Below are 14,065 nucleotides of genomic sequence, written 5' to 3'. Positions count from 1 at the left end.
AAAAAAAAAAAAAAAAAACATACATACAGCCGAACGTAGAACCTCCTCCTTTTTGGAAGTCAGTTAATAAAAGAAGATGTAATGACTGAAATCTGGAAAGTTATGCTTAGATAGTTTAAGCATACCATTCCTCTCAAATCATACCTTTCTCGATTAAGGTTTTGCCCAATATGGGCAAAATTGGGCGTAGACAAGATAATGATATGATGAATCATAGAAGACTGACGAAAAAGTATCATAAGGTGATAGTAAATGGAAATATTTCCGTTAAATATTTTTCCGGCATATTTTTCTGACCTCACTTAAGTGGGATAAGGGAAAAGAGATGATGAGTGAATGGAAATGTTGAGAGGAACATTCCTGAACCAAATCCAGGACATTCTCAATAGGCAAGATAGAGTCAAGGCTCTAAGTCGATGAAATCACATCACACTAATATTATAAAGGCGAAAGTTTGTCTGTAAGTGTGTGTATGTTTGTTTCTCTTTTACGCTGCGACTACTGAAGCGATTTGGCTGAAATTTAATATGGAAATAGATTTTACTCTGGATTAACACATAGTTACTTTTCACCCCGGAAAATCCATCCCGCGGGATTTATGAAAAACTGAACTCCACGCGGACGAAGTCGCAGGCGTCCGCTAGCTGTGTAATAAGATCGATGAAAATGGAAGAAGAAACAAGATACAAGGAATGTAGCAAGTGGAAGGACATGGGCTTCGCCCGACAGTACGGGAATTAATTTTCCAAATTGTTCAATACATCAGCTTATCTTTACAAAGCTTATTCTCGCTTCATAATGGGGATGATGACAAGGTTTGAATATATTGATTTTTATGATACATTCGGGCAATTAAGGTCAATGTTAACTAATTTATACATAAAAAGCAAAGATTGTCTGGATATTTGCAAAACAAATAAGATTATAAAATTTCAAAATCTATTAAACTCTTTTATTGTAATTAGATGAAAATTCATACAGTTTTAGCTTCCTTACATTAATATGACATTTTTTAATAAATGAACTATAAACATAAACATGCTGAATGCTCATGCAAATCTAACGATCATTATGTACCTACGACGGCATTAGTTCGTGCCATTTTGTATGGGACGTTTTCAGGGATCCGCGGTAGTGCCGCAAATCTGACCGTTTAAATCCATGTAGCTCCGAAAGTAATGATCGCAGATACCCTGTTACTTTTACAAAATTGCTTTACTATTAGCATACTCTTAATTTATATACAATTTAACATCATCCCTATTGAGAATAACAAGTGTGCGAGTAAATCTGAACACTTGTTACTAGATACCATGCTGTCCGAGCCGCCTGGGGCATCCCGCGGGGCTGATAGCATGAACATGACACCCGGAACGCGGCACGATATCACGAGAATTTAAGCGTGCTTTTGCGGACACTATTTTAATTTAGGTCTGCTAGACCCACAGAACAATGAAATATGACGGTCTCTGTGGCGCAGTGGTATGCGCGGTGGATTTACAAAACGGAGGTCCTGGGTTCGATCCCCGGCTGGGCAGATTGAGATTTTCTTAATTTGTCCAGGTCTGGCTGGTGGGAGGCTTCCGCCGTGGCTAGTTACCACCCTACCGGCAAGGACGTACAGCCAAGCGATTTAGCGTTCCGGTACGATGCCGTGTAGAAACCGAAAGGGGTGTGGATTTTCATCCTCCTCCTAACAAGTTAGCCCGCTTCCATCTTAGACTGCATCATCACTTACCATCAGGTGAGATTGTAGTCAAGGGCTAACTTGTAAAGAATAAAAATTAAAAATAAAAAAAATAAAAACAAAGAGCGCTTAAACTGCAAATAGACCCCATAGACGTTCTACCGGAATTTTGATTTACTTTTAAACATCATCTTATCTGTATGTTTTTATTTTTAAAATTTCGGTGGTAATAGATATTCAAATAGAGAAAATATTAATCTATAGTAAAAAATAACCTTGTCATGTAAGCGTTTTTTCTTGCATTTTCGTTGGCAACTGGATCCAATAGTGACAAAACCATGCATAGACAAAATCAAAAGAAAAATTAAATCGAAATTTGTTTATTTCTAGTATTTTCAGTTTACAAGCACTTTTGTAACGCAATTAACAAATGAAACTCGAAACTTGATTTCGAGTTTCATTTGTTAATTTTTCATACCTTAAATACGCCAAGGTCACAAGTCCTGGGATCTGCTCGAGGTGTTTCCTCTACGACAAAATGATGCAAACACTGTTGCTACTACCCGTCACGTTATAAGAGTCATATAAGTGGAAAAAGCCCGCTTAAGCGTTGCTTAAGCTCTTTATGTTTGTAAGCTGAAGCTCCTAAATAAGACAAGTGGTAGGTTGCCTTTAACAAACATATCCTACTTGTCTTAGCAGAAGTAATGTGTGTGAATACTTCGAATAACCTAGTCATAACCTGTCCACGCTAATGACTATGTTCATAAGTCTGTTCGCACGGACTCCGACGCGGATCCTCTGCAGTGCACTCACCCGCCGGAAGCGCCCTCACGCGGAGAGCTTTTAATCGGGCCGTGATTTATTCCTCTTCACACCATAACACGCTGTTGACAACTAGGGGAGTTGGTGGCAAGCGATAACCACTCCTATTTTATATACGATAGAGAGCGTTATTGAATGCAATAGATTATTTTTTTACTGTTCTGAAGTTCAATTTACGCAGTGGAGCTATGAGTTTTCTCAGCAACACTCGTCGAAACAATCAGAATATAAACAGTTTTAGTACACTTTTTTGATGGATAACTGATGATTATTATCGGACTTTTTTTTAAAAGAATATTTGCCATATATTTTTAAATATGACCAATATTCCGATTCCCCTCCAACTAGTCGGGAAAGACTGTATTAGGAGTGGGTACGACAATAGATCAACGGAGCGGGGATCGAACGATTTGAACTAAAATAAAACAAATTCACCGTTAAAAGGCCTTGTTCATAACCAGTTCAGCTGGCCTATTCACTATTTTGGTTTTTATTGTCTACCTATTCAAATAAACACCAAATTAACATATCCACCAGTTCGCACCGGCTGATATTTGTTGCATAGAATCTCAATTTCGTAAATGTCAACTAGCATACGTCAAATTACGAGTAGACTGCAGGTTTGCAAAGGCTTGCAAGTGGCAAACCTGAAGTGGTAAAAGTACAGGGTTCAATCGTTCGAACTTGGTCCTAAGTCCCAATGTGCTGGTAGGAATACTCTGTACCAGAGCAGTGCTACATCCTCGGCAGTTTTTATTTATTGACTAGCAGACACCCGCGACTTAGTCCGCGTGAAAGTCGATGTAAACTTGCAATTACCCCTACCAAACATATTCTATAACGAACATACAGACAGACAGACAGAAAGACGGACAGACGGACAGACAGAAAATGTTTTACTGATTGCATTTTTTGATTCAGTATCGATCACTAATAACCCCCTGATTTCATGTACAGAATTGACCTCTCTACAGATTAATTATCTATGTATACATGTATGTATGTTTGTTTGTACGAATGTTTTTGTTTGTTCATGAAAACCGTATCGGTACAATTGCCTATTATTTTATACGTATCAATAACCTTCTTCTTTTTAAGGAGGTTAAAATCTCATTTGATCAACTATCGATATTCCACGCACACACATACAAGTATAAATTCGATAGAAACTTCTCGACTTTATATTGCTCCAGGAAGCTCTCTAAACGCTTCCTTCCACGGTACAATATCCCTCCGAATACGGATATATCTTTACAAGAGAAAAACTACTTTAATACAAATACAATATAGTTGATTTTCGCATGCGAATAATGTTTGTAACTTTACTGCTGTGCGAAATGCCATTTTGGTGCTATGAGTTAGAGTATAAATTCGATCGTCATAAATAATTGTCTTGGAAACATCTCTGTCACAACTTAATATTGTGTTAAAATTTTTAGATATCCGAAGAGTTTTTCTGATGTCGGGACATTTAAGGAAGTTGTCTTATTATAAATATATTATTTATACCCATTGGAGTTTCTAAGCCTCAGGCAATTAATATAATATGCAATTAATTTATGTTATTTATGTTTTGTTATTTTTTTTAATTAAGTTAAAATATACACCTATATATATAAATACACCTACAGTCTAGTTAAAACATCAATTCAGAATAGTGTTACTGACCTTTATAAACCCTCGCTGATTCTGACCTTGGTACTATCCTCAGGTGCAGCACCTCTACCTCGTCATTATGTCTCCATCTCTGTGTAGTCGTGAGTTTAATAGCACGTTAGACAGAGAGGAGTGTTAGACTTACACTGTCGAGTTTTTTTAAACATCTTTAATGTATAGCGCCACTGACCTTTGTAGACCCTGCTCTTAGCTGACACTGGTGCTGTCCACAGATGCAGCGCCCCTGGAGATGAGCCTCCTTGGCCCGGTGGCCGCCGCTCGCTGTGTCCCTCCCCCGCCCCGCGCCCGCCGCCATGCCGCGCGCCGCCCTCCTCACCGCACTCGCGATCTACTGCACCACTCTTATTGGTAAGTGATTACTATCATTTCTCTTACAGACGTGTCTAATAAATCAATTAAGGAAAGACTGCACCACACTTCAAGTGCGTTCGATGCGTTTGGTTGCACAGTAAAAGAAAACGTATCGTAGCGGTTAAATATCTGGTTAGCGTGTTGCGATGTTAGAGCGGACTCGAAGATTAGAACAGTAAGTACCTACCTAAAAAGAAAAGAGGTATAATTAATCGTCTTACATATAACTCTTTTTATTTAAAACTATTTATCATAACGTAATACTGGTATAATTTAATAGAAAAGAAGACTCAAAATATAAAATTTCCTAAGCTACGAGTAGAATTACACTTAAATCGCATGACGTATTGCGAGTGTATCCCTACTCCTGTCCCTTTAACTTTCGCATAACTCACTTCCCCTCCTCAGACAATGAATGTCGCCGCGAGTCCCGTCCTGCCCCGAGGCCAATCATTAAACAGTGTACCTAATCAATGTTTGGTGTTTAGAAGTCTTTTTTCAAACAATATCAGCGTGTATGAGGACACCCAAACCGCTTTGCAATCAATCGCTTGGTTCCGCATCACAAAGAAAATTACAGAGAACTATAACAATCAAGAAACACGGTCTTTGAAAGTGCGCTTCAACCTTTAGTAGCGCGTGTAAGAAAATAAGACACAAAATGTTTTCAATTTCTACGACCAGAATCACACATACCGTGTTATATGTGTGACTCCAACTCTGTCACTCCAACTTTCGCATAACTCGCTCCGCTTCCCCTGACAGTGAAAGTCTTCTTCCGCGGGTTCCGCCCTGGACAACTCATTAAATACAATCAATCGCTTGGCTCCGCACCACAAAGAATATTACAAGGAATTATAACAATCCGGAAACATGGTCTTTGAAAATGCGCTCCAAACGTCCGTGTAAGAAAAGAATACACAATATGTTTTCAATTTCTACGACCAGAATCACACTTAATTGCGTACAGTGTTGTCTATGTGACTCCACCTCTGTCACTCCAACTTTCGCATAACTCGCTTCGCTCGCTCCGACAGTGAAAGTCTCCTCCCGCGGGCCCGCCCCGGGCAACTCATTAAACAGTGTAATCAATCGCTTGGCTCCGCACCACAAAGAGCTTCCGTTTAGAATTGTTGCGGGGAACTTTGATTTTTGTTCATAAACGATTATAACTTTTAATAGTTTTGCCAAATTTTTGTATCCATGAAGAAAATTAACAAGCGTTCATTAACGCGTTAATAGGTATTGTTCTCGAATGTAGCTACGACTACGTCACGCAAAAATATAAAAAAAAATACGTTTTATGCTTGGATAATTGAGTATTTGGAGAGTAGTCACTATGGTCCAAAACTCCATATTTGTCTCTCATAGAGCTTTACTAGATCTTTTTTTTGCTTTCTCATAGAGCTAGTTGTCTTTTTTTTTGTTTTGGGGGGAAATCTCTTTCTGAGATACCCGACTTACTGGATGACAAGACGGCTTATGTGGAACTTACCACAAAAACTCCCTCAGCGCATTTTGGTTGCCTCCGTTTCACCGTTGCTAGTGCTCGTCTATGAATAAGGTTTTTTTAATACCACGTACAGCAGCTTTGGCCACTCTAAGATGCTATCTGCCCAGATGCAGAGAGCAGGGCACTAACCAATGCGCTACGCGGCCGTTGAAGTGAAGATATCGTGGTCTGCATTTTACGCTTACTGATTTTACATACACATGACATATGGTAAAGGCAAAATGTGCAATCAGCTGTAGAAATTTGCCCATTTATGACACAACTCCCCACTACCCCTATCCCTCCATCTACCCTCTCGTACCCCCTCCCCCACTCGGAAGGCTCGGAAGCAGTAATCTGTCAACGCGACGTCCGTTTCAATCATCCTACATCTTGACGTTGTGTTACATTAGCATGAGCGCAGCGATCTATTACTATTTACCTACATACCGACTTTGATATATAACTAACAGTGATATATGTGTAATATTATTTTAAAATAAACTTGTAATAAATATTTGACATTTACAGTGCAGTATAGATATTATTAATATATTATTTAGAAAATAAAGACTAATAGTATATAGACGAATAGTATGTGTATATAATGAATCTGACAAGATGAAAATAAAACGCCTATACAGTTCACCTACCATAACATTTAAACAAATTTAACTACTTACAGTTTTGTAATGTAGGTAGTAAATATTTCATTTGAGAATTGTGCGAACGGAGAGCACACTAATATGGAGAAGAAGTCCGTAAAACTATTTTTTTATATAAAATAAAATGCATTAAGCATTTAGAAGCACATTAAATTAATAAAATTAAACATTGCGCACAGTACTGACATACTGACTTATAATATACACACATATATAACCTACTTACCTACTTATCTAACTGATTAATAATAACGTTCATTTAAATATTAGTACCGGGATGACCCAATTTTGCTCGATATTTTTTTACGAGTGTTTTCTAAAAATGAAACCCATATAGATCGTTTAAATGCCCCCGAAACCTTCTGCATTCTTAACATGAAAATCGTTGGAGCCGTTTCCGAGATTCGGATTATGTAATGATTTACAAATTTGCTCGTTTATAGGTGTTATTAATATTATTTTTAAAATTATTATTATACTAGCTGACGCCGCGCGGTCTCACCCGCGTGTGGTTCCCGTTCCCGTAAGAATACGGAGATAATATATAGCCTATAGCCTTCCTCGATAAATGGGCTATATAACACTGAAAGAATTTTTGAAATCAGACCAGTAGTTCCTGAGATTAGCGCGTTCAATCAAACAAACAAACTCTTTAGCTTTTAATATTAGTATAGATTTTTAATTTCAGAGTGGCCATGATGAAATATTTTATTATTGTAAATCTCGTTTATTAAATGAATTATGGTCTAATTTCGACTACTCGGCGACCACTAGTTCTAATAATTTTGGTATGCCTTCTACAGTTTTAGCATTCCGTAGCATGACAGCAGCTTTCGAACGGTAAAGTTAAGTTTCCCTAAATCGATTTCCAAATTAGTTCAGAACTCTTGGCATGACCTCGACTAGAATTTGGCCGGTTACCTTACTCAATTTGTTCTGTTATTTACTTAATTATGTTAGGTAGGTATATTATTATTTTTTCAAGTTTTTAATTCAATTTTTTGTCTCTCATTTATTTATTAGTTTATTTTTTTAGTTTTTTAACAATGTAATATTAATTTAAAATACAAAAAACTATTAAAAATTTATAAAAAAAATGCAACCAGTGGTCAGGGCTCCAGAGTGAGGAACCTCCTCACAATACGCGCCGTTTCAAGAATCACTGCCTTTAATCAATTCAATCTTTATTAGCTTTCCTGGTATTAGTTATTATTCGCTTTGATACGATAATTGTATTATAAATGAGTTTATTTTTAATATATTTTTATTGCGTATATAATAATATTATACACAAAAATATAAAGATAATTGATGAACACGTGTCAACTCTAGATCTGAGACCACACTCAATGCTGACGCGGTGTTTGTTTAGCCCGTAAGCAGAAAAACAAGATAATGTATCTAATCGTGATTGGTCTGGCAAAACAACAATATTGAGCAATTACTCAATATTGTTGTTTTACCATATTTTATCTCCATATCAATCTAAAGGAAATGTTTTAGCCGTGACACGGAGATACATATATTTTGTACCTACCTATTTTTGCTTCTCTAATTTGTCTACTTACTTACTTTGTTTGTGTATATGGAAGATTGTTTTAATCTTACTAATATTATAAACGCGAAAGTTTGTATTGATGTTTGTTTGGATTTATGTTACTCTTTAACGCCGCAACTACAGCACCGATTTGGCTGAAATTTAAAATGTCAAAACACACCTCTGTCAGTTTCTACACGACATTGTACAGAAATGCTAAATCGCTTGGCGGTAAGTCTTTGCCGATGTTTGCCGGTACGATTTCCCATGTGGTAATGATCATACGAAACAACCTGTAGAAATTAATAGTTTTGTCATAAGCTGAAGTATCACACTAATATTATAAAGGCGAAAGTTTGTGTGTAAGTGTGTAAGTGTGTAAGTATGTTTGTTCCTCTTTTACGCTGCGGTTACTGAAGCGATTTGGCTGAAATTTGGTATGGAAATAGATTTTACTCTGGATTACCACATAGGCTACTTTCATCCCAGAAAAATCCATGGTTCCCACGGGGTTTGTGAAAAACTGAATTCCACGCGAACGAAATCGCGGGCGTCCGTTAGTAAAAAATATTTAGATACATAAATCGCTAACTCTTCATTAATATATCGTAGGTCTTATATTGCTCTGCGAGCGGAGCAAAATGGCGCGCGTGCTCTGCGACGCACGAAATAGCTGCAGCGGAGGAAATACTACTTACTCTACATTCCCTAACAGTCTTAGCAGTGAGTTTGTAAGAGTAACTTAACTTGAATATTCCATCTAATTCGGATTATTACCGAAGTTACTACTTCGTATTGTTAGTGCTTCGTCCAGAGTTAGGCGTTAGACTTCGAACACGAGGTTTTGAATTCGAGTATGAAATACTCAGCTTTTTGTTTTTTTTTTCTAATTAATTATTTATTATTATTAGTAAAAATAATACCTTATACCTTAAAAGCTACGTAAAGCTGGCGGTTCCAGGTTCAGCGCCAAGCGATTCAGTGTTCCGGTACGATGTCGTGTAGAAACCGAAAGGGGTGTGGATTTTCATCCTCCTCCTAACAAGTTAGCCCGCATCTAAAATTGCGTCACACTTACCATCAGGTGAGATTGTAATCAAGGGATAACTTTTAATTAAATAAATAAACAAAAAGTCTTCCGAAGAAGGGACACCAGTGAGTACCTTTGTGGCGCTCATGACATACAGTCTGCCAGGGAGTGGCGAGCTAGGAGGGTGCCTATACATTCTTGTGGCAGACCGGCGAGATCTCCTTCCTCACGTTCCTATGCAAGTACACGAAGCAGCTGTGCCCTGTAAGATCATGCATGAGACGGTAGGTCAATGCACCATGGCGCCGTTTCAGCCACCGCTACAGGTGGGGTCGGAGACCTTGCACCGTCCGGAACCATCAGACTAGGCCTGAGCCAACTTAAAAAAATGTTCTAAATGAACTCGAGCTAGGGATCAAACCCTTGACGTAGGTAGGTAGGGTTTAGTGGGTATTCCGCGTGACCAGTTAGCTCAGACCAATTATTGTATAGGACCTGCCTCGCTAGACGTTACTTTTCTGTCAAAGTATATGATCAACGATCTAATGCGATTATAGAAACTGTCTCTATAGTATCGATGTTAAACAGTTGTAATCGTGTTCGTCGGTTAAAGAGCTCCGTAAAAATACCTTTTTGTGTAATTGAATTGTGTAAAAAACGGGCAAAAACTTCTAGTTTATTATAAGATATATGCCAAATCTAAGCTCGTTTTCTTCAAAAAATTACAGAAAATTTTGTTCGTGACTATGAGTGCGATACAGGTCCTTCTATAATTGGTCTGAGCCAGTTAGCGATTCCCACACACCCGGTCGGAGACTGTGTCTGCGCATTCTCCCGCCGAAAAAAAAGGATCAAACCCTTGCCCCCTAGCCAAGTGGGACGTCGATTGTCTTTCTACGATCGCTAACGCTCCGAAAACTAGGAAGATGTATGGAAATGACATTTGCTATCGACAGGTCACGTGATCAAGATCTGTCATTCCCATACATTTTTCTAGTTTTCGAGGCGTTAGTGATCGTAGAAAATTCGTAGAAAGAGAATCGACGTACCACTTGGCTAGAAGGGGTTGTCTTCTATGTTGAATACTAGCAACTGCGCCATATTGTCGTTGGAATATTTGGGAACCGTGACCTCATTTCGGTTGGGAAGACATTGTAAGCTATTTGCGCTGTAAACATTAATGATTGCAAACTTTATTCGAAGAAGGGATTTCGGAGTAGGTAAATTACTTGTTCATTGTTTGAATTTAACAGTTAGTTCGCAACTCGCTGCAGCTGAGCAAACAACTGCGCTTTGCGCTCTTAGTTACATATTCTTTGAGTCTTTTACATTATGATTTTGGCAGTTAGGAAATGTTCTCTTCAACTAACAAGAAACCAGAGGCGTAGCGTGAGTTCTGTCGACTGGAATTTCACCATATTTTAACTATTAGCCCAGGATCCGAGGAACATTTTTATAATTGACTACTACCAATACTATCAAGTTAATTTTCCAAGAGTAACATCATCAACAGAGTGACATCTTGATGTGACGCCCAACTTTTTATATACGAAAAATTTTCATTGTGGTAGCTAACTGGGTTACCAGGTAATACAAATTGCGTGGTACATTATCACGTTCCTACGATTTTCATGCAGCTACTTACGGAAAATTAACTTGATAGTAGGTAATCAATTGTAAGAATGTTACACGTATAAAAGTATTTTATTCAATAGACCAGGGCGCTAACATGTGACCTACGAGATAATCCAGTAAAGAAAAATAGAAAAATTTCTAGCAATAGCGTTGTAACAGGAATTACCTTCATTAACCACATCAGCTACTTACGGAAAATTAACTTGATAGTAGGTAATCAATTGTAAGAATGTTACACGTATAAAAGTATTTTATTCAATAGACCAGGGCGCTAACATGTGACCTACGAGATAATCCAGTAAAGAAAAATAGAAAAATTTCTAGCAATAGCGTTGTAACAGGAATTACCTTCATTAACCACATAATTTTCATTGCGTTGTGACGAAAGAGATCAGGTTACCCGCCGCGATAGGACGACAGTACAGAAAAGTGCCGCACTTGGTCGCATGTTGGCACCGTAAAATCACATAAACTTTTATATATAGTGCAAACATTTTTATGAACTAGCCGACGCCCGTGACTTCATCCGCAGTTTTTCACAAATCCCGCGGGCACCATGGATAGAAAAGTAGCCTTTGTGTTAATCCAGAGTTAAATCTATTCCCATTTTCTAAATTTCAGCCTAATCTTCTCAGTGGCCGCAGCGTAAACGAGGAACTAACATACACACTTATATACACACACACACAAATTTTCGCCTTTAAAATATTTGTGTGATAACCAACAGAGCGAGGTTTTGAAGTGCCATATTTCGTATAATAAATTTCATGAGGCGTGGACATTTGGATTTACTAATTTTTTTTTTCAAATTAAAAAAATGTTTCGAAGCTTCGCAGATCGCCCGGTAGTCGGTTGGCAAGCGCTACCACTTTTGAAGGAAGGAAGGAATTTATTGAGGAAATCCGGAAAGTTTAACAGTGATAAAGCATCAACATTGACAATATTAATAACGTCGTGTGAAGATGAAAGTTCTCCACTTCCTTCCCAAAATATTTGTCATTGATAAATTCGTCAAACGTAACCTCGCCTTAATTAATGTGTTCTTTTAACTCACGCCTAAAGTCAACTTTGTAACGATTGTCATTTGAGAGCCGGTGACGACCACACTTTCGTTATTTTATAATCTACTAGTAAACGTCGCGTGGTTCTCGTTCCCGTAAGAACCATCATTATCATCATCACATCAGCCGTTGGACGTCCACTGCAGGACATGGGCCTTTGGTAGGGACTTCCAAACATCACGATACTGAGCCGCCTGCATCCAGCGAATCCCTGCGACTCGCTTGATGTCGTTAGTCCACCTGGTGGGGGGTCGGCCAACACCGCGCTTACTAGTGCGGGGTCGCCATTCCAGCACTTTGGGATCCAACGTCCATCGGCTCTTCGAACTATGTGCCACGCCCATTGTCACTTCAGCTTCGCAACTCGTTGAGCTGTCGGTGACTTTGGTTCTTCTGCGGATCTCCTCATTTATATTTTTTATTATTTCATCAGAGATACTCGTAAGACGGAGTACCCGTAAGAATACGGGGATAAAATAGCCTATAGCCTTCCTCGATAAATGGGCTATCTAACACTGAAAGAATTTTTCAAATCGGACCAGTAGTTCCTGAGATTACCGCGTTCAATCAAACAAGCAAACAAACTCTTCAGCTTTATAATAATAGTATAGATGAAAGTTTACCATTCCCCTAATATAATGTAGATCATTAAATACGATTAGAAAATACGGAGTTTGGACCGTGAGGTAAAACCGTTTGATCTATAGTTTTTCAGAAGGTTTCCATGAATTGTCTTTTGACTTCATACTTTATTTTCATATTATACCGAGGAAGATATAAAAACTCTTTAAAATAAGACGGTTGAGGCCCTTGAATCCTGCTACCTACCAAACACTACGGTTCATACTCCTTAATAGGGTAGTTTGACTCATATCAAATTTAATATAAACATTATTTATTTTGCACATGAAATAAGGGTCCGAAATATATCGGAATAGTTAATAAAATTTAAGGATTTCTTATATTACTTCATTTAAAAATTAAGTATTTTTTAAAATTTTCCAAGTTAAAAACGCTATCGTCCATGTTGTGACGTCACAATGTTACTTGATATACTAAACTAATTGTTAACTAATATTGTCAAACTTTCCGTTTGTAAGGGATTTGTTACAATGACGTCATGAAACAGTTGAAATATGTATAGACCATCATAGCCGACAGGCGTTTTAGCTCGTATTATCAAAAACATATTTAAAAACTAAAATTTTGATATAATCAGGTCTCAAAAAAAAATTTTTTTTTTCAATATAATAGAACGATAATGAACTATTTAAGACCATTAAAAAGTGTCAACTAGCCTATTGGCTACCGTATTAACCTATGGTAGGAATACCAGCTAACAAACTTTCAGCCTTCCTAAAATAGCGTATGTCTGGCTATTGCAAGCTCTTGTTCTAAATATGCTAATACTAGCTCTTGCAGGGATGACATAAGTCCCTGAGACCGGAACACTTGATATCGCTAGCTCTTTACTACTCCGCAGCGACTATGCGCTCCTGGTACTTCAATGCAATTACTACTTAACTACTATAGTTGAACTTTCTACATTGTCTTTACATTGTCGCATGCAGTTGAACGATAAAAAAGATTGGGAATGAATTGCTCTTTGTTATAACATAGTTGCAATGTGACATTGTTAAAGGGGTGGGTGGGGGTAGTTTTAAATTGCAGTACAAAAGTAAAAACCTAAAGTAAAAACGACTGCTATTCAAGTGCGGTTTATTTGCAATTTATTTAGAAAAATATTGTATAAACTATCGAATTTCTCAAATTGCTGAACAGTCTCAACTTAATACGGATTGCACCGCTAGCTTGTAAGGGTTTTATCTATGTTCTGAGGATTGCACTATTTTTTTATACGAAATTTGGATCACAAACATTTTTTGTCTAAATTGTCCTACTTGCCATGTATACATTTAACTAATTGACTAGCAAATGTTAATTAAACCTAAAAAAGATGACATACTCCTAAATATACTATGCAATAATAAAAAATATTGTGACGAATTATGCCGTACTATACATAATCTTTTGAGTATCTACATTTTCTCCTAGAACGTTAGCTTATTATCTCAAAATTTTAGGAATTACATCCTATATATGTA

The 14,065-nt window shown here is 37.6% G+C and overlaps 1 protein-coding gene across 1 annotated transcript in view; it reads left to right on the top strand.

Annotated features, from left to right (window-relative positions):
• Positions 1-14,065, top strand: part of LOC112054495 (uncharacterized) — a 105,176-nt gene that overhangs the window by 5,271 nt on the left and 85,840 nt on the right. The window contains exon 2 of the mRNA XM_052886817.1: positions 4,402-4,537. Within this exon, the coding sequence (XP_052742777.1) occupies positions 4,483-4,537 (55 nt within the window). The 5' untranslated portion in view covers positions 4,402-4,482. The remainder of the gene's footprint in view (positions 1-4,401; positions 4,538-14,065) is intronic.

Source organism: Bicyclus anynana, chromosome 18 (assembly GCF_947172395.1).
Source record: "Bicyclus anynana chromosome 18, ilBicAnyn1.1, whole genome shotgun sequence".
NCBI classification, from domain to species: domain Eukaryota; kingdom Metazoa; phylum Arthropoda; class Insecta; order Lepidoptera; family Nymphalidae; genus Bicyclus; species Bicyclus anynana.
This window is presented reverse-complemented; position numbering and strand designations above follow the sequence as displayed.